The sequence below is a fragment of the Falco naumanni genome, chromosome 1 (genome assembly GCF_017639655.2).
Source record: "Falco naumanni isolate bFalNau1 chromosome 1, bFalNau1.pat, whole genome shotgun sequence".
Taxonomy (NCBI): Eukaryota; Metazoa; Chordata; class Aves; order Falconiformes; family Falconidae; genus Falco; species Falco naumanni.
The window spans coordinates 12360534-12388374 of record NC_054054.1 but is presented as its reverse complement, the minus strand read 5'-3'; the positions used below and the strand labels follow the sequence as shown (position 1 = coordinate 12388374).

Here is a 27841-nt window from a genome sequence, read left to right as displayed (position 1 = left end):
CAAATGTGATATTGCTGAGCACTTAAAGAAGACAAAGACAGCTCTTTACCAGTGTGAGCCGCTTAGAAATAGTATCCTATGCTAATCTGCAGTGGCAGAAATGAAGATGGTTTAAATCAGATCTCATGACTAATGTATGAGTTCCCAATTTTCTTTATTTCCAGCCGCATGGTAGAGAACAAGGGTGTCTCTGGGAGATAATTCTGGTTTATATAGGTGTATTTAAAAAAAAAAAAAAAAAAGAAAAAAAAGAATCGGGAGTGCCTCTCTGATAGCGCTAGTTAGGAAACGGCGATCAATTAAACCCGTGCGTGCAATAGCTTTGTCTGCAGAACGGTTTAAAACTAGGTTCCCGGGATGTTATTCTTGATCCATTAATCACCCGCGCTCTATAAGGAGGCAGCCACCGCTCGCTTGGAAAAATGTTCCTGCCCAACGTGTCGTGTTTCTTCTGTTGTTTAAAATAGAAAGTTCAGCCCCGTGTCTGGGAGGCACAGGGCTCCGCGCTCTGTTTGCATTCATTATGCAACAGTTGACACAGAAGGGAAACACGGCACACGCCGCCCCGCCGCGGCTGCAGCCTCCCGCCGCCGCCGGCCCCTCGGGCGCTGCCTCCCGCCCGCCCCCCCGCCCCCCGCAGCCGCCGGCCCCAGCGCCACCCCCGGCGACCGGGGAGGGGGCTCTCGGCCGCCGCTGCCCCCCGCCGCCGCCCCGCCGAGCTCCGGCCCGCCGCGCAGCCCAGCCGCCGGGCCCGGCGCCGCGACCGCCCCGTCTCGCCGGCCCTCGCCCCGCCTGCCCCGGCGCGCAGTGGGGCGGCGCGGGGAGCCCCGGCGGGCGGCGAGGGGGTGCCCCGGGGGCGGCAGGTGGCGGAGCCCCGCGCCGCTCCCCGCCGCGCCGCCGCCCCGCGCCTGCGGGCACCCCCCGCGCCGGGCGGGAGCGCAGCGGCGGGGGGGGAGCGCCATGTCCGCTCCTGCTGGGCGACGTCCGTGCCGGGTTTTGCACCTTGTCCCCGGGCCTGCCTCACGGCCTGGAGGAGCTGCCGCCGCTGCCGCCGCCGCCGCCGCTGCTGCTGCTGCGGTGTTTACTGAGCGCTCCTGTCCTGATATCACTCCGCTGGCATGGAGGAGGAGGAGGTGGAGGAGGAGAGCATTTGATCATTGTGATGGTGGCAGGAGGAGCAGCAGCAAGCAAAGCAGAGCAAAGCGTTAGGCTGTATCAGCTCGGCGTTTTGCAAAGACTTCAGAGCTCTACTTTTTTTTCCAGCTCGGCCCGGATTGTTCATGTGTTTACTTCCCCCAGCCCGAGGATTTGCTATTTAGGTTCCTGTTGAAATGCAACTGAGCAGCCAAAGTACTTTGCGAACACGGTGCGGCATAAACACCAAAACTTTTTTCTAGAAGGAAAATACAATAAGCAAGCGGCTTTGCCTGTCTCTTGATGCCGGGGAGCGCGAGTGAGTGTGCCGTGTGTGCCCAGCGTGTGCCTGTGCTTGGATGTGTGTGCGCGAACGTGCGTGTGAACGGGGGTGTGTGTGTATGTGTGTGCATGTGCCGGGGCGCGTGTGTTTCTCTTTATACATGGGGAGAGAAGGCTTTTGGCAAAATCGCCGGAAATCTCATGGAATCTATTTTGAAATAATGGATTATAAAAAAGAAAAAGGAGGAAAGGAACTGGTCTGATATTTCCTGGAGTTTGCTACCCGAATTGCTGCTGTTTAGTTTGTTGTGCTGCTTTTTTACACCCCCCCCCCTTTTTTTTTTTGTGTGTGTGTGTTTGTTGGTTGTGTTGCCGGTGATAACCTTTTAGCACCTTCTCTCTTTATTTTCCTCCTCCCCCCCCCCCCCCCCCTTTTTTTTTTTTTAAATGTTTTGGAGCTTCTCGAGAGGGATTGGCTGGGGGGAAAGAGAAACATTTGCTTGGGATCGCTGTTTCCCTGATACATGGTGGTGCCCCCTCCCCCCCCCCCTCCGGTTCTCTAAAAAGTATCCCATCAGGACCCCGGAGAAGACTGTGTGTGTGTGAAGGGTAGGGTAAAAAGTTCTTCCAAAATAGTGTGCACGGGGAAGAGGATGGGGGATTTTGCAGCCCCCGCTGCCGCCGCGAATGGCAGCAGTATCTGCATCAACAATAACCTGAACAGCAGCCTCGGCGGGGCTGGCGGTGCCGGTATCGGGGTTAACAGCACTCCCCACGGTCCTCCTGCCGCCGCTCCCGGTAACAATAACGCTAATAGCGGCGGCATTCCCAAGCACAGCACGGTGGTGGAGCGGCTGAGGCAGCGCATCGAGGGCTGCCGGCGGCACCATGTCAACTGCGAGAGCAGGTACCAGCAAGCCCAGGCGGAGCAGCTGGAGCTGGAGCGCAGGGACACGGTGAGCCTCTACCAGCGGACCCTGGAGCAGAGGGCCAAGAAAACGGGCACCGGCGGCGGCGGCAGCAAGCAGCAGCATCAGAGCAAACAGCAGCAAGATGCCGAGCCTGCCGCGGCGGAGCAGAGGAACCACACTCTGATCATGGTAAGGGGATGCGGGCCGGGGGGGGTCGCTGTCCGCTCCGGGTCGCTCGCCGGGATGAGCTGGAGGTCGCCCCCGTTTGTTTGCCGGAGGGGGCCGGCGCTCGGCTCAACTTTGGCGGCGGCAGGGCCGCGGGCAGGCAGGGCGAGCGGGGCGGGGGGCTGCCGGGCGGCTTCGCAACTTCTCACGGGCGGGGGCGGGGGGAAGCGGACAAACTTTCCCCGCACCCAGCCTCTTTCAGAAGGGAAGAGCTGCCCCGGGGGAGAGGGCAGGAGCGGTGCCGGGCGTGCGCCGTGGGCTGCCGAAAGCCGCAGGAGGGTTTTGTGTGCGTGTTTCGCGACGACTTTTCGCGCGGGGGGCGTGCGGCCCCCGCGGCCCCACACCCGCTGCGGGTCCCGCCGGGGAGGAAGGTGCAGGCTGGCTGCGCAGGGCGGCTGCAGGAAAAAGTTGGGCAGGTTTCTCGCCTGGGCGGCCCCGACGTGCAGGAGCCCGGCTCCCCACCCGAGCAGCGGCTCTTGCTGAACCGCTTCCTAAAGTTTGCTTGGGTTTTAAGGAGCGTAGCGACGGGGGGGTGGGGGGGGAAGGGGGGCGGGGGCTGAGCCGGTCGGAGCGTAGCGGCAAGTAGGAAGCGGAGTTTCCCACTCCCAGGTTGCACCGATGATAAATAATAAAAGGAGGTGCGGGGGGAGCCGGGCCCCGCGCTCCGTCTGAGCCTTATTTATAGCAGGTCGCGGCCGGCCGCCGCTCCCGTGGGTGCCGCTCGCCGCGGCCGTCGGGGGCAAGCGGGCGGCTCTGCCGCGGGGGCAACGCGTGTGTGTCCTGAGGCGCCCCCCCGGCCGTGCCGTGCTGTGCTGTGCCGTGCCGTGCCTGGGGTGCCCGGCGCTCGGGGGCGGGCATGGGGCAGCTGGGTCTTCGCCGTCTGCCGTGCGCACAATGGGCGGTGGAGAGCGGCGGGGAGGGAGGGAGGGAGGGAGGGAGGGAGGGGAGGTGCGATGGCAGCATGTGGTTTACAAGCCTCGCACGTCCCTCCCTCTCGCCCTCCCCTGCTGCGCGGGGCGGTGCGGAAGGGTCCCGCAGGGCGGCAGCTGCCGCCGGCCTCCGCGTGGGGGGGGTCTCGGTGACAAAGCGGCGGGGAGGCGGCCGTCCCGGCGGCGGCTGTTCCCTGCGCGCAGCCCCGCGGGCAGCACCCTTCCCCGCCACCCCTCGCCGTCCTACCGGGCGCTTTGTCCGCCCCGCAGCCCCGCTTCCTCCCTTGGGGGGGTGGTGTGGGGGGGGGGTAGGGGGGCGAGGAGGCGGCGATCGCTTCGCCAGCAGCAAACAAAAGCCGAGCGTAGCCCCCGCCTCCCGCCTCGCCGCTCGGGAGCGGGGCCCGGCTGCCGCCGCCCCCCCGCCGGAGGCCGCCCCGGCAGCACGGCGCAACCCCCGGGCACGCCGGCCGGCGGCGGGGAGCGGACGGAGAAGAGCGGGGCGGAGAGGAGAGAGGAGCAGAGCCACACAAAGCGGCGGGGTGTCTCTGTGTGTGTGTGTGTGTTGCTTCGCAAACAGGAAGCAGAAAAACCTCACTGACATCTTGTCGCTTTCCTGGCGTTACCAGCGAGGCACAACCACGTTTCTGCCCCTCATCGCGCCTTTCCGCAGGGCCGCGGCCCTCACACCGGCTGCCCGCGCCGCCGTGCCTTGCCTTCCTCACGGCTGCGCCCGGCATCAGCCTCCATCGGCGGGGACTGCCATTTGCCAGCCAAACCGGCCTCAAATCCCTTTTCACATCCCGTGCTGTTTCCACAAGAGCCGGGAAATGGGCTGGAGGCTGAGGAGACCCCGAGATTGCTTGGCTCCAAGGGAAGCATCGCGGTGCGCTGTGTGCCCGTCCAGCTCCGGAGCAGCCGGCGTGCTTCCAGCCCTTGCTGGTGGTGGGCCAGCCTTTCCCTTCTCAAACTCAGGCGCTAAAAGCCGGGATTTCTGGTTAACTGGCTCATTTGTTGGCCTATCCCTTGAAGATCCAGGGCAGATACACAAAGCCATGCTATAATGTGAAAGTTGTGGAAACAAAGTAACAAAAGAAGGAAATGCAGTTAGGTCTCCGCTATTATTAATTTGTTGCAGCTTGGGACACTTGAAGAGTTAAGAGTAGCCCAATTAAAAAGGGTAGTTTGCCATGTAATTAATCTTAACTGAATTTTTGTGCTAGTGTTCGTGCTCTTAGCATGTACTTGATGTGCGCTATGCTTTTCATCTTAAAAAGGCAAATTATAATACTTTATAAAGAAAGAACCGTTTCCATCAACTTTTTTTTTTTTTTTAAGAAAGGGTACACAAAGGTTGCCGAAAAATTTAGAAACATCATCTGCTTTGTTTCACTTGTAGAGTGGTGATTATGATTTTTATCTAATGTCTAAGAACATTAAGGAACATCCATGGGTACATGAAAGTAATACTTAAGACCTGAGAAATTGCTCCTTTTAAAGCAATTGAAAAGTACTTTATTTGAGACATTTATGCTTTTTATAGTACAAAAAAACCCCAAACACTCAAAACTTCTTCATTTCTAGCAATCATAACAGTTTGGTAAGTTTCACTGTTTATCTGCGTCTTTTACCAAAACAGTTCAACTTTATATAACATTTTAGTTTGGCGTGAGAAAACAGTAAACTACATCTTGGGGTTTTCTCCCTATATTTATTCTCTGTAAAATAATAATTTATTATTAAACTCCAGCTGAGTAGTTTACAGTGGAACAGTGGATCTGCTACTGCTTCACTCTTCATACAAAAGCATTATTAAATTCTTCCCTCAGATTATTAAACAACACAATTTGGAAATGAAGTAGTCAGGATTAAATAGCAACAAATACAATGAGGCTAGGAAGAAATACTGCTTCTAATTCTTTTTTTGTCAGGCCAAATCGAAGGAAAGCAGTATCTCTGTGTGTGTGTGTGTCCCTTTCCAAACTGAGAGATGCTGAGAAGGAAAGGAAATGTCTGCTGGGTCGAGGCAGCCGGTCACCCAAAAAAACCCTCTCAGAGGCTGGTGCTGGGACACGTGCTGAGGTGCCCTTCAGCAAGCTGGGTAAAAATGTCCTTAGAAGATGGTTATTTAAAGACATGCGCTCTGATTTTCTTCATTTGACGGAGTACAAACTATCCAGTCTGTACAATGCTCCTTGTCGCCACCCCCACAGTTTGCACCCTCACTCCCTGAGTTCATTAAAGGGATTATGCAGTTTCCACTGTTTAGGGCTCTGTCAACTGACAAGCAGTTATCAATGGGAGCCTTTTTTCAAAAAGGGATGTAGGAGCATAGGCTTGGCTGTATTTCATGAATTGCTGATCTACTCTGAATTTGCGTCTTGTTATAGACCAAGTTTTCACTTGCTGAATTTTGAAATATCTGGATTTACAACTATTTCAACCTCTTCTACTTGAGAAGAACAGTGGGCTTCAGAACTAGTTTGCTGCCATACAGGCATTGATTGGGACATGCATAAAAATCAGAAGTGTTTATAAATGTCTGGGAGGAGTTCCCCTCCGCCCACCCCCCGCCCCAGTGCAACCTGGCAAAAGCCAAAGTTGTTTTCCATGCCTTTGAGTTGGATTATTAGAATGCTGTACCAGCTTGGTTTTCAAAGGAAGTGTTGGGAAAATTTGCAGTCCATCCAAAACTCTGCTGCTCATCTTCGGACTGGTTCCAGGAAATATCAACACATTATTTCAGTTCTTTGGTTCTATGTGAGCTAATCTGCCTTCTTGTTTCCTCCTTGCAGTGCAAGAGTCTTCTGGCTCTGCATCCATGTTACCTTGTGTGGTTCAGAGAGATTGTGTGTGTATACACACATACATAAAATAAATAATAATAATGTATAATAAATAATAATAATAAATAATGTATATTTAGCATATAATAAATAGCCAAATATATAGCCAAATATATAATAAATACTGCAAGTTATATCAGCTGTTTCTTATCCCTGTCACTGCTGTTCTTACTGTGCATTTTTTGTCATTTTTTTGTTCAATGAAACACCATGTCTGTAGTTACCATATTGACCTTCTAATCATGTTTATTTACATCTGAGCTCTACTGTGAAGTATAAAGGGGTTGGAGCTACTTTTTCCTATTTTAAAACTTTAAAAGACTTTTCTTGTTTGCATCATTATGAGTTTGATAGCTACTGTCATACTGACATTTCTAACCCTAAAACAAGCCTTAAGAAATTGGAGTTTTACACACCATAAACCTAAATTGTTATTTAGATCACAGAAATTAGTGACGGAAGTCAAATGACCTATTAGATCATCTCTTCTGTTCCCCTGCCAAAGCATACTATGCCAATTCAGAATTAGTTTAAAGTTAGAGAAAACACGGCTGGCAAACACAGTATTTTCCAATACCACTTTTTACCCATCCTGGGCTCATGCAGTGCCTCATGGAAGTTAATGATCACATTGCCCTTCTACTTGAGGGAAGGGAGATGGGCAGGCCAGCCCCTTCAGCTTGCTTGGTGCAGGGACAGAATGACATGTTCAGAATTACAGAAATCTGGTTATCTCTCTTCCTTGTTAGCTGATATTCCACCACAGAGAAGTAGTTCCCTCCTCTCCCACAGTCTCTCCTTTTCTGTTGAAAAAGATATCCGGAGTGAAAAGTGTAACTTCTTGATTTGTCTTAGTGATTCATGGATAATGTTGTTAATGAAACTGAGTGCTGAAGAATGCTGTCAGTCTTATGAGTAGTTTTTTAAAGCTTACACCTGCTTTATTTAATGTGTACCTGTGTGTATAAACATGCACATTTCTTGCATTCTTTCTTGTGTAATATTGCCATTCAACTTACTTTGCAGTTCTGAGTTCATCTGTTACACTATAGGAAATGTCTGTTTCTCTAGCACAGCAAAGACGAAAGATGATTTTTCAGCTGCTTCTTTTTATTTTCCACAAGAGGTCAAATACTGTAGTCCTTAGTCATGCCTGATGACTAAGTAGGATTAAGCCTCTCTTCAGTTAATAAGCTATGCCTGATCTTGCTCACACTGGGGTAAAGTCAGTAGTAAATGCAAAACTGGGATGATACTAGAATTAAATCCCAGGCCAGCAATGCTCCTTCTCTTTCATACGCATCATAGAAGGAGTCATCGTGTAACCCTTTTTATTTAGCTCTTCCTATAAGGGTGGATCTCTGTGTCTTTTCTTATTCCACACCCTCTCCCATTTTTCTTCTCCTTTTCATACCAACTCACGCTTGATGCTCCGGTGTGATTACTGTCCTTTAGAACAAGGAGGTTTTGTGTTGACCTCCTTTTGCAGCTAGTCAGCACAATAGGTTTCAGTTTAGCAAACTGAGAAGAATGGGGACTCTTCAAGCACTACTAGCCTCTAACGACCGTTGTATGCTCTGATAGAAATTGTGTCTCTTTAGAAGATCGTGGGTTGGGTTATTATGAACCATAGCTGGAGCAGGGCAAGTTGTATTTTGGGATAGGTTAGCCAGTCATTGTGAAATATAAGCTTCAGATTGACCATATAGCATGTGCTGAAAATCCTGCAGTGAAGTCCTAGGCGCTGTCAAGTCCGGGAAGAACAACTTTGGCTGGAACATGTCCAAAACTCCTTCTGCTCATGCAGAGCCAAAAATATTACCATGTGGTTGTGTTAGGACAATCGGTTGCATTTAGGTTAACCTAAACTTCCCGTAACTTGGCCTAAAGCTTCAGGCTTCACAAGTGGCTTGGGCTGGTGCAAACCTGAGCTGCCGCCACTGAGGAAGCCTCATCTTTCATGCCCTTGTCAGTGGCCATATTTTCTAGCTGCCTCCCTTTGCTAATGCTAGCCCTTGCCTCGTGTACCTCCGTGGCCATCTGGTTCACCGTGCAGGTAGGGAGGACAGACCCGTTTCTTTCTTCTCAGTTAGTTTTCAGCTGGATTGCATCCACCATTTGTTTGACTGTCCCTCCCATAGGCAGCACGGTCTTACAACACCTTAATCCTCTTGTGAAACTTCACCCTTATCCCAGGATAAACATCTGGGACCTATTAGTTAAAACATGCTGGCCTGGTAGCATACATTTTACCTGAGCTAAGTAACACCTGGTGTCAGTGCACATGGTTCCATTCCTGAATACAGATGCTGAAACAGGGAAGGCTGTAAGTAGCAAAGGAGTCAGAGTTAATTTTTACTTAAACACTTGCATGTATATTTGTTTGCATGTTACTCTCATATTTTTAATTCATGGGGGAAAGGTGCTTTGGATTAGCAGGGGTTTAAGAACGGGTCTGACAGCCAGGAACTGCTGACTGGAATCCTTGGAGTGTGTTGTTTTGTGAGTTGAAATGTGAGGTACCATCTCTGACTGAAGTTACGAACCTGTAATCAGTTTTCTAGCTGGGATCTCACGGGCTGTTCAATTAAGCAACATACTTGTACATTCAGTGGGAATTTGGGAGTCTTAGCAACTTGAAGTATTTATTTTCCTAGTTTGTCGGTGAGTCACAAAATCATGTAACTTTGATTACGCTTTTTCTTCCCCCTCACACACTTCACTTTCACAATGTTTGTAGCTCAAAAGTCATCATGGACTGCCCTTGTTTGCTTTTTGAGTACTTGAAACCCAGTTTCATAGGGGTTAAGAGAAAATGTCTTTTTAAACTTGCAGCAGTTAATAAGATAGCAGCTGCTGAAATTTTGTGCTTACAGGAAGGGGCTGAGCTGCCTTCTTTCGAGACTTCCCTCTTTTGTATTTATTTTGTTTGCCACCACATACCGTTAAAATTGGCAAGGAGATAAGAATACTTTAATCTTTAGCTAGACCTGGGAGAAGTGTGTCCGCCCATAGGAACTCTGAATTTTCCATATGTTTGTGTAACTGCTCAGGCTAATGCTGCAGTGCTGTTGGTAGCATAGATGATCTATTGATGTTTGCCTGCTGTCAGTTCTGCACAGCCACAGCATACATGGAGTAGGAAAGAGGTTTGAATTTATGACTTTCAGAATAACTAAGCTAATAAACAGAAAGACCAACAGCTCAAGGATTTTCTTTCACATGTTTGTTTTTTATCAAGGCCACTTTCTGTAAGGTCTTCATATAGGGCTCTATAGCATTCTGTGAGGTTCTTGGCTTTCAGCAACAGAAGCCCGGTGGAGTTGCATTTTAGCTGATTGAAGGTGGGGCTGCTGGGCTGTGCCTCTTCCCCTCCTCCCTTCTTCATACTTCAGTCTCCTCCCTACATTGCTTTAGGTATGTGCCATACAGGAGCGTTTGGGGTTTAATAAAACCATTCAACTTCATTTTTCTCTGGTCTTTAGATTTAGAGGAACGGCTGTTAGGCACTGCAGTGAAGGTGTGGCTTTTCTGCCCTGTCTTTCTGCTGCTAGTGAAAATCTCAGTTCAGAAAGTCCTTGGATATTGTGTACCTAGGTAAAGAGCAGAGAGTTGGTCCTTAACCTTATCCTTAACCTTGCTCTGACCCCAGGTGTTATCACAACAAGAAGCCAATACGCCTATGTATGTGTGTTTATATAAACCAGTACCCATACATATACAATGGTTTTCAAACTGCACTGCAAGGCAAAGTGAAAGAATTCATGATTGGTGATCCGTTTTTGATGGCAAAAGGGGATGTACTCATCCGGTAAGTTTAAGAACTACTGATACGCACCCATTTTCTGTACTTTCTGCCTCTTTCCTTTAGCTTGTATCTAACCCACAGTGATGTTTTGGCACGTCTTCATTGTATTTGGTCTAAAGGAGGAAGGGAGGTAGTTATGGCAGATGAGATGCTGGTAGAGTTCTGGAAAGTATTGGAATTTTTTATCGTTTAAGATATTTCCTTGCATTAAGGAGGATAGACCAGCGCTTTGCCAGAGGAGAAATTGTAGCATTTCCTACCACTTCTGTTTATGCATTTTTGCGAAGTCTAGTATATTTTGGTTACAGACTGTCTAGTATTTGAGGAAATTATTTTAAAATACAGCTGCCTTAGCTGGAAGTAGTTGTCTTTAGGCTGCTAAAAAGATTGTTAGATTTCAGCTGTGATTTTTGCTGCTGTTTGTTTTTGTCTCCAAAGCTGGTGGCTGTTGCTCTGACTTCTCTGGATTGCATTCCAGTGCATAACAGGCAGCATAGGGAAAACTACTACTGACATTAAATAACTGATTTTTAATGATTTTTTTGGCAAGCAGTATCTCTCTATTCATTACACATATTTTTAGTTGTCACTGCAGCAGGTCATGCAGCTTTGAAGGCTTTAGTGGACTCCTACAGAAGACTGTAGACCTCTGTAACTGAGCGGTGGCCACATTGTTTGAGCTCCAAATTGGCTGAAGCGTTCTGGCCTGTAATCCGTGGCTGGGTGTGAAGTAATGGTTCAAAATGATCTGTAGGTCCTTCTATTACAGCACGTTCCTGGGCTGAGCTTGCAGTGTTTGCATTCCAGTAAAAATGGGGATACCATGCTGAGGTTGTAGTACTATCTTTTTTTCTAATTTGTAGACTGCAAGGTTACTTAAGGGCTGGATTGCTGCAGTTTTGAAAATTCACCTGAGAGAATTTGGCTTTCCATTTTTTTCACCCCAAAGGAGTTGACTGGGGCTTATTTTTTCTAACCCATTTTAATCCATAGTGCACATCATGCAAAACAAACCAAAAATAGCTCTTTATTTTCTTTCCTCCATTTCAATTACAGCAAAGCAAACCAAAAAACTGTGTTCACACTAGAGTTTACTGCCCTTCTTACTGACGTTTTTGTTGTGGGAAATGCCAGCGGTGGGTAGGGATAATGGAGATCTGTGAATGTAGAATAGCAAAACCAAAATTGATTTTGACTAGTGGAGTTAAAAGCTTCACCTCTCCCTCACCTATTACTGTGATAAAGGTTATAGCAGTCTAGTTACAGCCAGAGAGGGGTTCTGGGAAGTTTGCATAGACCATCTTTCTTTACAGCTGCTACAGATACTTGATAGATGTATCTATATATCTATACCGTATAGATACGGTATTTTGTGGGTTTCATTTTGTGTCAAAATACAAAGTATCTTGGAAAAGTGATTCCTCAGGAACAGCAAACTCGTCTCTTACTCTCTTTTTACTGTGAAATTTCACACCGCTTTGAGCCAGTGGTAAGAACACATGATGTTTACCTGTCTTTTAAGTAGTTTATCCAAATGAAACACCTGCATTCTCATAGCACACTGCATACAATACAGGAACTTTATTATGTAGGTACTGAAAACTATTATAGTCTCTGGAAAACCTAGCTGGTTAACCTCTTTTATGGTCTCTTCATGTGTTACTGCCTTAGGGTTAGTTAGATGAGGCAGCTAAAGCAAGTTAACAATTTGCTGCCATTAAATGGGGTGGTCTCCTCCTCCTTCTTCTTTCCCCTCTGTGCTGCAGTCCTGTACTTCTGCTGGTGCTGCTCTGGTGAGCCCATCTGTGGCACTTGGCTAGCGGGAAAATCACCTGCCTGGGAGAAAAACAGGGTTGATTTTTTGGCAGAAGGTGAAGTTACACGGTGGTACCAGGGAAGAGGGAATAGAGGAAAGAGAAGGCAGAAGGTACCATGTCAGCAAAGCTGTGAAATAAGCTCTGCCTGTGACTGTGCCCTTGTCCTTGGCGCAGCTCCCAGCTGAGAGCCTGGTAGCTGTGGGACATTGCTGGCCTTAACTGGGGACTGAAATACTGAAGCAGTTTATGGAACACCAGGCAGAGCGGTGTTAGAAGTGTCTTTGGGAATGCTGATGTGGTTACTTGTAAGGATGAGGTGATGATCCAAGGAGGCTGAGAGGAATATCTTTGCACCCCAATCTAGTCTAAAGAAGCATCGTGTTGGCCACAGTGTGGACTTGTTTCAGGTAGGTGACCACTGTCCTTCGGGGGCTGGGGTGTGTGTGTGGGGGCCTGTGTTCGTATTTCTTTTGTTCCCTAATTTCCTTCTGAAAATTGCTAAGCTTTGTTTATGTCTTCTTGGTAAAACAAGGAAAAACATGCTCTTTTGCTTGATCTTTACAGCATGGTAATTGTATTTTTTTCAGACTAGTCAGGTGTTTATGCTTATTTTAATTCCATGTAGAATAATAAACTGGGAAAAATTATTATGAGAGGCCCATGTAACAGGTATTGCCATTCATGGAATGTGATACCTTGACTTATGTAGAGGACTTGAGGTAGTAGGTGAGCTGCTGTGTCCAAGATAAAGGCACTTGCACGTAGTTTTACTTTCCTTCTATCTGAATCCGACTCCAGGCAGTATGATGATAACTTTTTATTCAAGTAGTCCAGGAAAAATATCACAGATGGAGCAACTTCTGCCAACTTTGCTTTGTAATAGGAGAATTAATTAAGATGATGTAAACTGTAATTCTCTGAATGGATTTTTCCTGAAGTTGTACTTTGAATGATTATTAGTTAGGTGATTTAGCTGATTTTTTAAGTAAGTTAATGATGGGAGGTTCAGTGGGGGTTGTTTTGTTTGTTTGGGATTTTTTGTTTGTTTGTTTTTCCCTCCTTTCTCAGATGTTTTATTTCAGAATTAGCTCGCTTGTTACAATCCAACCTGTTAGCACAACAGGTAACAACTCTATTAGCAATATTGGTATTTCTAACGCAGCATGTTCCATATGTCAAGTTTCTGTAGTGTGGTTGCTTGAGAAGGTATTGTTTCTGGTTTCAAAATTATTTACTTCCCAAATCTGTGACTTACCTGTTGTGGATAATGAACACCTGGTGAACATATGTTGCAAAGTCACATAAAGAGATAGTTTATCAGAACAGATTTGGACTGGCCAGTGTGCCCATAAATGTGACAGCAGGAGCGAATTGTGCTGGTCATCTCAAATAGCAGTAGAATATGTACAAATTTTACTTGGATAGTAAATAAATACTTTAGAGTATTTATACATAATACATAGTAAAGAAATACTTTACTCCAAAGTACTTCACCTCATCTTTTTCCTTGTTTCTAGAATGTGCTTTTTTTAATATATAAAAGTAAGAAAAGCTTTTTTCTGAGCTTTTAATTTGCAAACTTAGGTTTTTGTAAATGTAGGAAAATAACTGAGGCCAGTAAGTGAAAAACAAAGACTAAATAATATACACATACACGGGGCTCTGCAGAGGAACATAGCATAAACAAATTTATATAAAATATTTCATAGTATTCAGAGATGCACTTTTTTTACAAATATACAGTTTTTACATGCTTTAAGATTCAATATTTAAACTGGGAATTGAATCCTTCCTGTTGTGAAAGAGGGAAACCAAATGCCTACAGCTGTATAAAACTTCTATTAGTGTGATATCAAATATAAACGGGTTTTTTACTAGACAAGTTCCATATACTATTAATTTTATGATGCACATTGACAGAGTTTTTGCAAGAATTCACTTTGGGTAGGATCTTTTTCTTTTGCTCTCGGTTTAGTTGGTTGGAGGGGTTGTGGAGGGTTTTTTGGTTTTTTTTTTTTCTGTTCTTGTTGGGTTTTTTTTTGGTTGGTTATGCCTGTTTCTGCTTTAAAAGGTAGAATGCCAAGTATAGTTCTCCTAGTGGAGAAGGATTATTAGCCCAAGTGGAGATGAGAGTCAAATGTACTTCTTGTTGCGGTTATCACAGTTTTGTAGCTACCTGGATACTGCCCTTGGAGGTTGTGTGTTGCAGCAGTTGTGCTCAGGTGTAGATCATGATACGGCTGCCTTCCTAAGGCCAGGGAGTGGGGTTGTCTTGAAAATAAGGGTCCTGTTTTCAAAGCTGTTTTTTCTTAGTTGGAAAGCTGGGGAGAAATTTGCCTAAAGTGGTGTCCTTATTTAGTCTGAGAATTAGATTGGGGGGGGACCTACTGTTTTCCCTGCTTTTTTTAGGAAGTTCTTGAAACCATTACAATGAGAAACTGTAGTACGCATGAATTCCATGTTGTGGGCTGCTGTTCGTGGTCCCTCTAGCAGGAGTGGAACTAGAGAGGAGAGGGAGATCAGCACTTACCTGTGTGGGGAAAAAAAAATACTTTTGACGTGCTTAGTATTTGCTTGCAAACACGTGCTGAAGATTTAGCCTGGCCCCCTGTTAACCCTGACAGACTGACTGGAAGGTGCCCACGTGGGCCCAGAGCATGTTCCTACCGATGCTAGTGGGAACTTGGTAGGTCTTTCCCCCAGCGTCTCCTCTCAGCTTTCAAGGACTGCTATCCCACTCATCCTGGGAGTGGTAGATAAGAAAGTTTGCCTTCTGTGTGCTGTCAGCTCCTTCCAGTTTGGAAGGAGAAAGAAGAAGGTGCTGCATCAGAAATGCCAAGACCTGGGGAAGTGAAAGGGAGGACAGGAAGAAAGTGTGGGTCAGGAGATGGGTAGAACTTTGCTTCTGGCCGTGGCTACTCAGTGAGAGCACAGGTGCTTGTAATGAGCTTGGCTTTTGCTGGCTGGAGTAGCCAGAGCTCGATGGTGGGGCTTTTAACAGGGCCATCTCATGGCTGGCTGCAGATGTCAGGCAAATCAGGAGCTTGGGTTTCTCGCTTTTCCAGATCTTGCATCCATCAAAGCATTACAGTATGTTATGCTATCTGATTTTCTGCACTGTTGTTAGGTGACCTTTTTTTTTTTTTTTTTTTTTTTTTTGGTTTTGTTCACATTTTGGGGAATTCTAAACACTTTGCAGTGGCATGGATAACGAACTTATATGACAGTTGTTCAGCAAATGTAAGCCTGTAGACAGCAGGCTTGCTTTTCCTGGTTACCTGTTGCATGTTCTTTGGAAGTCACCAACAGACTGCAGCAGTTCACATGAAAACCATTGCCCAAGTGACCTCTCGTGCATTAGTGACGGCCGTATGTGTGTATTTAAAGTCCTTTATGTCCAAATCCTGTTTACATGTTTCTGAAGTTGGTTAAGTAAGTGGCGTGGCTTTTTCTCCTAATGGGTTAGCTTTGTTTTGCTACAACAAGCTATGTTTCAAGACTTACACACACCACCCCCCCCCCCCCCCAAAGTGTGTACATTCAGTGCTAATATAAACCAGTTTGCAAACTTGATTACTGTGGCAGGTAGAAGGTAATGTGTATTTCTCAAACCAGTGGAACAAGTGGGAAGTATTTTAGGTACGGTGGTTTAGTGGCTGGCTGCATTCCTGTTTCCTGGTGGGTACAGAGAGAAATGCTGCGGAGCCACTGCAGGCCTTGTGTTACTGAACAGCTCTGAGAGATTTGGTTTCCCTTGGGTGGGAGTCTCATATTTTTGGAAGGGAGGGAACAAGCTTCTGTCCTGGAGGTCCAACTACGCTACCAGCCAGCCAGGGTTTTCAGAAGATGTACAGACTCAATAATGCAGTAAGCCATAGTTATAATCATGTCCTCTTGGCTGAGCAGTCCTGGCTGTGCCCTAGTGTGTGAAGCAGGTGGTTAGCACTTCACATCGTTGTGGGGGTTAATGGAGTTGCTTGTCGTTTAACAGGTAAGCTTGAAAATTAATGTCACGTTTCATCAGACCTACTTGCACCTGCACAACTTAGGCCATTACTATCTCAGGCGAGAGAACTGAGTTTTTCTGTTAAAATGTCTTAAAAGCTCCGTTCAGAGTGCTTCTGCGGTAGGATTTGTATGATCCGAAAGCATGCCTATTGCAGATTTAGGTTGTTTGGGTAGTTGGCAAAACTTAGTTCTGTCTGCAGTTTTTAATGTTTCAGTCATAATGCTGAGATAGCAGCACTCTTCAATTAGTAAACATGCACAATACCGACATTTCAGTAAGGGACCTTACCTCATAGAGTTGCCCTCTTTCATCTGAGGGAGGTGGCAGAACAGATGGACCTGGTTATGTATTTTCAGCACAATATTTCACCTGTCCAAGAAGTATCTGTACTCAGTTTTGATAATCTGACTTGCCTTCATCACAAGAAGTTTGAGTTTGACCTTGAGGTAAAGACAAGGACAGATGTGGGCACTTGGTGTTGCAAGAGCACGGGAAAAATCCATCGAGTTCCGCACCTAGGATGTAGGATGCACCAGACCGTGAAAGACAACCTTTTCTTTCTCCTAGGACTGTAGAACTGTAGGTCTGGTGTGTTTTGGTAATACCAAGTAATAGCGTGCTTATCTTCCTCTGTCGTTATTGACAGCTGTGGTTTTTGGTATTGCTTCGGTTCCTTTTGTTGTTCTGTAAATATCAATATAAGTCAATCTCTTATTCTTCGTTATGTTGTGAAGAGATTGTTTGTATAATGAGGTATTAAAGGGGTCATTTAACTTCATTTAGTTCATGTTTGCAATACGAAAAAGAAACAAAGTAAAAGATATCTGTGGAGACAGAAATGGGAGCTTAGTGATAATATTTAAACAAATTTGGGGGGAGATGTTGGAAAGTTACTACTGACAGGCAAAATACAATACTTGCATAAAGAGCTATGCTAAGTCTTGTAAGAAACTGAGTTTTGGCAAACTGCCAAAAAAAAAAAGCCCCAAACAAACCAGATTCATTGCTTTTATTTGAGCCATTTATAATGATTTTATTAATAAATTTTGTCCAGTGTCAGGGCTTCCTGGCTCTGTTTTCCAGTACTCCCTATGCGTAGTTTTTATTTCTAAACTCTAGAATTTAGAAATACAGAGCTGTCATTTCTCACATGTAGTCTGCACACTTGTAGGATTGTGCAGTACTCTGTGAATGACAGTCAAGAAAAGCAATTTGTGTTAAGGAAATTTCTGAGTTATCCACATCTCTGCTGGGAAACCCCTGCTCCCTCCCTGAAAGCAAAGATTCCACAAATTGTAAGCCATTAAAAACTAAGACATTAGAAGCCACGTGTCAAATGCAAGATATTATTGCAAGTTTAGGAGAGATTAGATTCAAATTATTGCTGAGGTGTGTGGGCTGGGCTCTGACTGGAAGAGGATAAAGGATTTATGAGTGCGAACCAGACCACTTCTTTTACATCCAGTGGCAGGGACCTGTGTCTGTCCTTCAAGGGGAAGAGACCCGAATCTTCCAAAATCCCAGTGTTTGGGTGTATTTGTCTGGGTGGTATAACCGATGTAAAAGCACATAAGTACTTGTATTTCTAATTCCTCACAGTAAACCTGTACATACATGTTGTATATCTGTGTGTGTTTATGTGCGGTCACTGCGTGATTGGTTTCATTTAGCATAGATGATGTCCGCTGATGGTTCAGTTTTTATTAGGAAAACATACTTTCACAAGTGCTTTATAATAATAAATGTGTCATGTTGCTCTAAGGCTATCATTCTGTGAAGCAGAGGTTGTTGCATTAGTTTTTTAAGTATCAGGGAAGAGATGTATGGCTAGTCTTTACAGTTCACTAACCTCACGCCGAAATTGCTCATAAGACAGTATAATTCATACAGAGAGAACCTTGCAGTGACTAATGGATTTATTTATGGTAAATGTGTGTTTTGACAACTGGGACCATACTTTTAATTTCCGTTTGTAAGGTGGAAGTTTGAAGAATTGGAAGGCTCTGACACTTGCAGAAAATTATGTGATTGGAAAAAGTCTTCATTTCCTCCAAAATCATTTTTCTGCAAAGGCTTTTCATCCTGGCACTGCTAAGTTAGTTTAGTTCCTCCAAAGGAAGGTGTGTGTGGTGGAGCGGGGGGGACACCCACAATACAACTCTCCTTTCTGCAACAGGGTTTTTACCGGCTGCTTAATTCAGTATCCCTATTACTGGCATATGGATTTATCTCCATAATGGCTCGGTCGCATATAGGCGACAAAGTTTCAGAACTAGGCTATATTTAACAATTTGTTTAGTGTTGGTTTTATTCTTTCTGGCTGAAGCTTCTGTGAGGTAGACTGTTGGTTTTGTGAAAGCTGGATTGCAATCTAGTCATCCCATCGAGCGGAATGCGTAGGAGTGGAGAGGTGGCAATATCTTTACCAGCAGTGGTATGTGAAGCTATTTCCATTTGGTGTGATGTTAGGAGAAATATATTCTGACCCATACAGTAATGAAGGCTGCAGGTTTTCTTCAGGACAACTGAAGAAATACATGTCTTGAATTTTTGTAGTAAATAATAGCTGTTGACTTGGAAAGGCTAATTACGTGCCGCTTGTCATGGTGTGGAGACCCTGATGGGCAAAAATAGCCGGCTTTTTTGTTTGACTGCCTCCTGTCAAGGTGATGCCAGCTCTGTATTCTTTTAAGCAGTAACACCTGTCTGCGTTAGTCTGGCAAATGAGAAAGCACTGGGAAAAGGGCATTAATCTGCCCCCTCATGCCACCAGCAGCATGAGTTAAAAAGGGATGAGAAGGCTGGACTGTTGGCTCGTTGTTCCCTGTTGTCCTCTCAGAGTCACCCCAGCAACCCGGTTGCTGCTTGAGCTGGAGGGGGATAACGTGGAGAGGCAGAATCCCACTGCTGCCTGATGAGCGTGTGCTCCGCTCTGGGCTGATCCCCTCACTTGTGTGATTTCAGGAGTCTGCGTTTTTCTGGATGACAAATAAGAGCATCAAAAAGCTGTTTTTTTCCCATATTTAATATTAAGAGCACTTACTAGCTCAATACAGTCATGTGAGCGAGTACGTTGGGTACTTTAAAGAATTAATGAAAGCAATTGTGAATGCTGAAATAAAGTCTGTTCTTAAAATACAAGTTAAGGGAAGTTACTGAGGTCTCTCACAAAGTGTAAGATGTTGTAGTTGTATAATATCTGGAGCCCATTCCCACAATTAAAAAATAAAAAGAACGCTCGGGATTACTCCTGTGTGCAGGGGGGAACCTTGGGAATAAGCCCCGAGCTCACCTGCCATCCTGGACGTAAAAACAGCCAGCTGTCCAGGCTGTTTCAGTTCATGCCTTTCTTCTCTTGCTCTCCTGCCACGTGCTGCTGCGAATAATCTGGGTCTGTCTTCTTGATACCCATTTACCTGAATTCCTGGTGAACTCCAGGCCTGTGAGGAGGCTTAGGAGGCGGGAGGAGGGGTATGCGCTCTCTTCCTTTGTTAGTTGTTGCTTGATGTGCGGGTCAGCATCCCCACAAGGAAGAGATGAGCTTTACGTAAAAAGAAGTCATTTTAATTCAAAGGAAGGCTTTATTTTACCTCTTTTTGTTCTTTGGCTTGGATGTTTATTTAATCTTTACCTGCTGCTGGAAACTGAGTCGGACAAGAGAAAGTCCAAACTTCTCTGGAAGCTGAAAGAGAAGACTAGCTGAGAGGTCATTCTGGCCAGCAGTCCCGTGAAGCTGCTGGAGTGTGCCAAGTCATGTCAGCATCCGTTCCGATGGCCACTGGCTAGATGCATTTGGCTTGAGCCTGGACTTTCTTCCCTTCCCTTGCTGATGCAGCGCTGTGAGGGGAGTCCAGTCGCAGCCCGGCGTGGTGCGTGGGGAGCTGTGGCTCTGCCCCACATGCCAGAGTGGCGCTCCCGATGCATCCCGCTGAGAGCGCAATGATTTTAATTCTAATTGCCTTGCTTTTGTGTGTTTCTACAGAGCCTTTCTAAGAGGGTTGGTAATGCGTAACTCTTAACTGGAGGTTAATGTTTGGGATGTCTCCTTTTTTTAAAAAAAATATTATTTTGTAAAATAATACATGCTGTTGGTGACCATCTGACTGAGATCTGCTCCAGGTGTTAAAATGTAATTTATTAAATCAAACTAATGGCCAAAGTACTAGTATTCCCTTCTGGGGCTAAAATTCAAATGTTTAGTGAACTGTTTTGTGGTAGGGGAGCAAATGCTTTAAAAAAAAATACTCGATGAAGCGTGTGTCCCTTTCATATTCCACCTGGCATATTCTGATTTTATTTTATTTTTTCACGTTATAATTTTCTGTAGTGGATTTTTTTCAATACACCTCACACAGTGTCTCCTGCTTACTTTGTGCAGTAGGAGAAAGGTTTGACAACAGCTTTAAAACAAACATAATACAGTATTTCTGCGTTTGGTTTGCCTATTTTGGCACAGACTGATACGTGAGAGAGGCTTGCATGTTCACTGTAGACTTTAGCCTTTATAAGCATCTGTTACTGACCTCTCTGTACGATGCCCTGTTCGCTCGGCTTCTGCCTCAGAAGGCAGATGGACAGAGGCAGCGAGTGAAGAATTCCCTAAGACAGAAGAGAGAAGCACAAGGTGGCTTACACTGGTAATAGTAGCAATTACTCTGCGTCTTTTTCTGAAGAACTGCTACCATACTTAGCAAAATAGATTAGACTAGATAAAGGAAAAATCTGCTGCCTTTTTTTTTTTTTTTTTTCCCCTGCAGGCATGAGTGATCATGCTCCTTGCAAGCTAGAGAGGGATACAGGGAGACTAAAATAAAGCCGTATCTGTTGATCACTGCAGGGTTGTCTGAAGGGTTTCTTTCACACTTGCAGTAGCGTAGTCCCTGTCATAGTGAAGAACACTATATTAGAGCACTAATAACAGCATCGCTACCCCTCATACGTACTTTCTGTCTGGATTTTCATGTAACCCACCTACTTAGAAAGTATTAGAATAGTAAGACAAGAAATCTTGAAACAAGATCTTAAGCATTAGAATATCTTACCCTAATGCTCTTTTTCCACAGGTTCATAAAGCATTCTTCCTCCCCTGATTTTTGATGTTACGGTGTCCCTCTGCTTACTTGCAGTCTACGTTCCAAAAAGATAATTCCAAACTGCCTGGAATAAACTGTTGGAGGAGGGGATTTTATTTCACGTGTCAGCTGCAGTTATTCTTTCATGAATTGTTGGTCATAGGGGTTCATTTCTGTTTCTCTGCTCAGGCCCTTGTTTGGTGTGTGATTTTTTTTTTTGGCTTGTTTGTTTAAATCTTTTTTTAACACCACCCCCCACCCCGAGCGTGGATAAAAATCACAAACCCGAAACACTTGTTGTTACCCATTTCTTAATAGTTCAGGTTTGAGAGCTCAATTAGTAAACTTAAAATTATTTTTTAAAACATAATTCAGATGTGACAATAGGATAGCTTATGCTTAAACTTACTGTCACCTGTTAAAATAATCCAGCCACAAAAAATTATCCAAGCACTAGATTTATGCTGAAGTTTTAAAGGAAATTGAACCAGCAAAAGTTGACACTTAGGAAATAATCTGAAACAAGGGGGTCCTAAAATCCTAACCAAGACAATAGGAGCCTTCTGTGCCGATACTGACATGGTGTCTTCATGGGTTTACTCAGTTCAATTAGTTCATTTAAGGCTGAAAGCTGATTGCGGAGAGAGCAGGAAGAGACTTCTGCTTCCCATAGGGCAGAAGACAAGGTATCTACTAATTTTAAAATCTTTTTAAATACAGAGAAAACCCAGTTTGATAAACTTTTATTCTTACATAACAGGTACACCAAAGGTATTTTTAAAAATTAATTTAAAAAAGTGTCTTGCTCTGTTAATGCAGTCTTTTATGTGTTAATGCAAAGGACATACGGAGTTGCCAAGTAATGTGTTTTAATAGCTACCTACCAGTAAGAATTGACCCTTCCCTAGACAAACAATTACAAAACCAAAAATGTTCCCAAACTGATTTATTCAGATCAGGGTTTCCTGCCTGATAACTTAAATCTTGATTAAAATCAGCAATTTATTTAAACCACTTTGATTTATACCAGCCACTCTGCCTTCAAACTAAGTTGGAGCTTTAGACCCTCTACCATTTAGCACCACACTTATTCCATCCTCTTATTTTAAGTCATTTACACAGTTTGTCTGATACCTATCTGCACTTGCTTTGCTGTGCTGATCGGTTCAAACATCTTCCTTTGTGGTGTTTTTTAACATGAATCTCGTGTATCAGAATAAGGAAGGGATTGCATAGCTTAACAGTGTAATTTAGATGGTAATGCAGCACAAGTGTGTAATTTCAACAGATGTTCATGACCAGTAAATATTTTGTATCGTAGTGAAACTTGGTTATATACAGTTAATTTCTTTATACCATTTTCAGTTATGTTCTTTTTGGTTGTACTGGGCTAAATTCAGTGAGACCTTGATGAGGTTTTTGGTTTTTTCCTTTAACTACGGGCATCAAGCTCTGGCCCTCCCTGTCCCTTTTCCTTTAGCTTGAAATTGTAGGAGAAAATGGTGCTTTTTCCGCTCCAGCCTCTAAATGAGCTGGGCTTTGTCCAGCTGCCAGGTGGTGAAGGTGTGCGTTGTGGTCTTCAGAGCAGACAGACCTAACGAATGCACTGTTCAGCTAACTAGGGTAAATTCATTACTTTTATTTACCTAATTTAACTGTGTTTTATGAGATATCATTATGGGAAGTTTTCTTACTTGCCAACTGCAATTTCAGAATAATTTGTCACACTAAGTGTCAAAAACAATCAAGAAAGACAAAATGTTTAAGTAAAACACAGAAGTTGTTTTTGTAGAAATTGAGTTGTAAACTAGTGGTCTTTGTTTTAGTGGGTGTTAGAAATGCAGAATTGCTTTGGCGGAGGAGTCTGAACAGCACTTCCCCCCCCCCCCCCCCCCCCCCCCCCCCCCCCGTTTAAATAACTAGGGTGTAGACATAGTGACAAAATAAATATTTGTGTTTAAATTCAAGAATAATGCCCTAGATTTCATTCCTTAATATTTAGTTTAAAGTTAATTAGCAGATGGGCTTGAGGGTTGTGAAATGCTGATACCATCTCCAGAGTCTTAGTTAAATGGCTAGTTTTCATGGCCTTGAAGGGGGGGGGGGAAATCATATGTAGTCAAGAAATTGTGAAGTACTAGTAGAGGTGAGTTCAAGTTCCCGAGCTGTATTATTCAGCTGCTGTTCAGTATCTGTTAGCCTGTCTTGTCAGAATGCATCTTTTTATCTAGTCTCCCCCTCATCATTATTTAGTTGTATAAATTACAATAAAATCAGCACAGACTGAGGCATGTTTCCATCACCAATGTTAGATTTGCTGGAGACCTGATTCTCATAGCTCTCTATCCTTAGAAGGACATGTGTGGGAAATATGAGGGTGCTTGATAATAAATTTCCTTGAGGAAATGGATATATGTGGGGATCAAAAGAAATAAATTGTTTGGCAGATGTTTTGCTTTTCTGATTGTACAGATCTTGCTGCAGTGGAAAGTGGAAGTTACAAGGTTTTAACCTTTCCCAGTGCTTCTTGGAACAAGGAGTCTGTGGCTGTTAGGGAAGTACCTCGCACACCTGAGATGATGCAACATCGATCAGAGTAAATAATAAGCAGCATGGTTCACTGTGGTTTTGATTAATAAGTTTGCTTCATTGCGGTGTGTGGAGATGCACGGCGACAAAGACAAGAAACAAATTCTGAGGTTGTGTTTATTAGAAGTGACTGAAAAGAACAGTTAGTTTAAAGATTACATAGTATATATTATGACATGCAGTTTTGCCAAAAATGCTAATATAAGTCTTATCTTTACCTAACAAAAATGTAATTGATGCTGTTGCCACTTCAGCATCCATAGCGATCTTCTAGCAAATGCAGTAAATACTGCTTTCTCTAGAAAAAGACAACCTTTGTATCATGGGAATAATTTGTGTAGTTTGCTAACTGTAACCTGCTGGACCACATTGGAGAGTGCATAGCTGGAGGTTGCTCGAATACCACAATCATTTTTAATTTGTAGATACATAAGAGAGAACTCTTTCTCTTTTGCTCTCTGGAGTTGGATATTCAGTGCAAAGTAATAAAATGTATTTGCATGCATTTTTTTCCCCTCAGATGCTGTGATTAGGAAAACATTAGCAAATCTCAGCTATGACCAACCTTTCCTTTCTGACCATGGAAAAAGATTAAATTCTGATAGACTAAAAATAGAATTTCTAAAATTGGACTGTGGGAAAAATGGGAAAACGATGACATGCAACAGATTAATGTAGAAGCATTTATGTGGGTTGATCTCCTTTTCCCGGTTATGTTGTGTTAGAATGTAGACAGATACATCTAGGCCATTTCTTTGCAGACTCACATGGCGCAAAACTTCTGTATATAATGAACTCTCAAGAAATGAGTCATCATCAGCTATTTTGCAGGAATAAAAATGGATACCTAATGGAGTAGCACAACAGTAGGAACGGTCTGCCATGCGTTACAGTTATTAATAAGAACGTACCTGTAGAGTTTATTTCTGTATTTAATGATACCTGGAATGCTTGGCCCAGATCCACCTGATGTTTACAATTGGTTCAAAGGGTTTACTTTTCTATGAAATTCAGACCAGATTTTAACCATTGCCCCTCAGTTTTGCTGGTGTAAATAATCTGTACTATAACCTTAGTTGTTTTTCCTTAATCGCTGTAACCGAGTACTGGAGAAAGTCCCCCATTGCCCCCCAGCCTCTTGGTTATCTTGCAATATTTGCTAGAAAACACCTTTTCTGCAGTTTGAAACTTCATTTAAACATAACATTTTCTCTGGGTACTGGTAGGCACAGTAACTCCCAGGTAATCTGGTCTGGGGACCTGATCCAGCAGGGCCTGGAGCAGGCTGTACGGATAGCTACAATGCATTCCAGACAGAGATTAGGTTCAGTACTGTCACACCTGTAGGCGGATTTAGGGTTTAATATAATAAATGTTAATGAGAAACATGAAAATTCGCTAAGATGGCAATCTGTTATGAGAAGGGAAGGAGAAGAAAGTGGCAATGGCTCTGGTGTCAATAGTGTCTAACTGTTCATTAAGGCAGGGTGGAAAGAGAAATCAAACAGATTTACTTACGAAAACTGATAGTCATAACTTTACAAATTGTGGCTTTTCTACATGAGTTTGGAGTATTACTGAGTGATACAGAGTGTTCTGTTGGTTTCTCCATAGTTAGTAGCTTGTTGTGTAAGTCTTCACCTTCCCTAAAAGCTGGGCTTTCTCAGGGGAGGTGTCTGTGGCAGCCTGTAATTTAATACCTCTCATTACTCATTAGCAAAGGCATCCAGGTTCACATTGTAGGTGTTTCCCTTTAGTCAGGCTTCACTTTAGAAGATGCGGTTGATTGTGATTTGTGGCTTGCTTTACAACTGCTATTAGTTTACTTGTTGACATACAGGAATGGTCACTACTGAGAACTTTTGATCATGACACAGTTTCTGTTTTCACCTGGCAAATCTGTTAATGGTTGTGTCTTGGAAAAGGAAATGTTTTTAATAATCCTTCTCTGCAGCATATATTCTTTAGGATTAGTATGAGGTCTGCTGTAGGGAGATAGGGAAGGAATGCTGTGGCTTGCCTTTCACAAAGGTGGAGATCTGTTAGGGGATTTCTTGTGTTTATTCCTGAGGAAAGGCTGAACACTGATTCAGAGTTACGTAGGTTAGATGCTCACCAGACTGTGTGCAAGTACTAGTTCTACAAAACAGTAGTTTGATGAAAATTTTTTAAAAATCTTACTATTAGCAAAACCGTCCTTCTTACACATCTGAGAAAGAAGCAGTGAAAGGGGATTCCACCCCCTTAAGTCCATATCTAGTAGCCAGCTACAAATGAAGCTGTATTCCAGCAGTTCTCATTGAAGTAGCTAAGTTCCTTGCTTTGAGCAGGAGGTCAACACTGTGAAAAGCACATGCGTGTTGTGAAATAAACTAGGCAAGTATTGGTGGGATTAGTCCCAGCTGCTGTAAAGCTTCCCTTCTACATACTGCATCCGACTGGCAAGCCCACACCACCCTCGGATTTCAGGTGAGATTTTTGAAGCACGCAGGAGCCTGTAGGATAAGGGCTTAAACTTAGTTAGGATCTTTCTTTTTTCTTTTTTAAACAATAGCTCTTAGACAGCACAAGTTGGGCCTGTCTTTCAGTTGATGTAAAGCCTAGCAGATAAGCGTTATGAATGCAGGATCCTGCATCTGTATGAAAATAAATCTGAATAAATTAAGCCTGAGAGGATAGACCAGAAAAAAATGCAGTCAGATACTTATTAACACGTGCAGTGACAGTGAAGCTGGAGATGCCTGACTTGTCCAGTTGAACATGAGTGTCCAGTTGAACAACATATGACTTGCTGCTTGTGAACATGGTGGCTCATTAGTAGAGAAGCACTCTGTATGCAAGTACTAAATGTGCAGATACATTCGTATCTGGTATGCCTGTCTGGAAACATCTCATTTGGCAAAGCAAGTATCAAGTATTATACCTCTTCTCTTCAGCACGCTGCCAGCTACAGTGCTGGCTTGCAGCTTGTACACCTGTACTTACAGAGGAGACTCATGATAGATGCAGGCAAACATGATGCATAGGTGCACAGGTATCTCTGGCTGCTGCTTTTAGTGTTTCTCTGATGCTTCCTCTCACTTTTGAGTGTGATTCATATTTCTGTGGGGTTTTTTTCTTCTCCTGCCCGCTGAGCTCATCACGTTTTGGCTTCCAGTAGTCTTTCTTTAGCTATAAATATAAATATTATATCTAAATATATGTAAATCCAGATAAGTGAAACCTTATTGTAAGATTTTTCCAACCCATGTCGCTTTCACTGGTAGGATTTTCATTTTCTGAAGGCTTGAATACTCATTGGGTCACAGTAATTTCCGTATAGGTTTACTCCTGTGGCAAAGAGCCATTGAAGACTTCAGAGCATTAAGAGACTGAATGCCTCGGAACAGTGTGAGATATTGGGCATTTGTTTTTCTGCCTTCATGTTTCTGCACTGGGTTTCTGCTGTCAGGCCACCAGCCTTGCTTCTCCATCTGGTCCTTTCCAGCTGGCTTGTTGCCAGCAGGCTGCAGTGTAAAGCCTTCAGTGATCCTGTGCATGCACCAGATCGCAGCAAAAGCCATGTGTCCTGCTGTTCCGCTCCCCCCACCCCGTGCCACACTTGATAAGGAGTTGGATCCTTGCAGCAGCTGTGGAGGTGAGCAAGGCTTGGGGACAAAAGGCACACCCCCGTGTAGAAGCCCAGTGTTTGGACAGTGAGTGTGTGGAAGACAGGGAAGCTGGTGAAGGAGCTTCCCAGCTGCTGTTCCCTCCGCCCCCCCGGTAGCTGAACTGCACCAGACACACAGAGCACCAAAATGGCTGGATTAGTGCAAAGGTAGACTTGTGGCCTTTCACTGGCGGGTTTCCAGTGTGACTTTTGTAAATGACAGACAGGCAGAGACACACACGCACACACACACGCACACGCTAGTTGTACACAGTGCTGGCAAAGATCCTGTGTGGTGGGGGTGGTCTGTGGCTATCCATCAGTGGCTGCTTTCTAGCCTGTCCCAAGCACTGGTCTCTAGAAGCGGGGATACAGTGCCTGGTGCACCAGCAGTGGGTTTTACCTTGTGGTATTCAGAATTTGCTAGGCAAGATCCTTTCTGACCACACTGAGCTTCCACAGCGTGCTGCTGTGGCCCTTGGCTCGCTGGGGTCGTTACTGAAGTCACCCCAAGCAGGGAGAACGCTCGGGCAGTTATGAATGAAACTGTCTGTCCTTTAGAGCTATTAAATA

General features: G+C 44.6%; 1 protein-coding gene across 2 annotated transcripts in view; it reads left to right on the top strand.

The window, feature by feature from the left end:
* Window positions 1–836: 836 nt before the first annotated feature.
* The window catches only part of MAML3 (mastermind like transcriptional coactivator 3), a 251518-nt gene continuing 224513 nt past the window's right edge, over window positions 837–27841 (top strand). For both annotated transcript variants that reach the window (XM_040578538.1, XM_040578470.1), the window contains exon 1: window positions 837–2516. In XM_040578538.1, the coding sequence (XP_040434472.1) occupies window positions 2070–2516 (447 nt within the window). In that variant the 5' untranslated portion in view covers window positions 837–2069. The remainder of the gene's footprint in view (window positions 2517–27841) is intronic.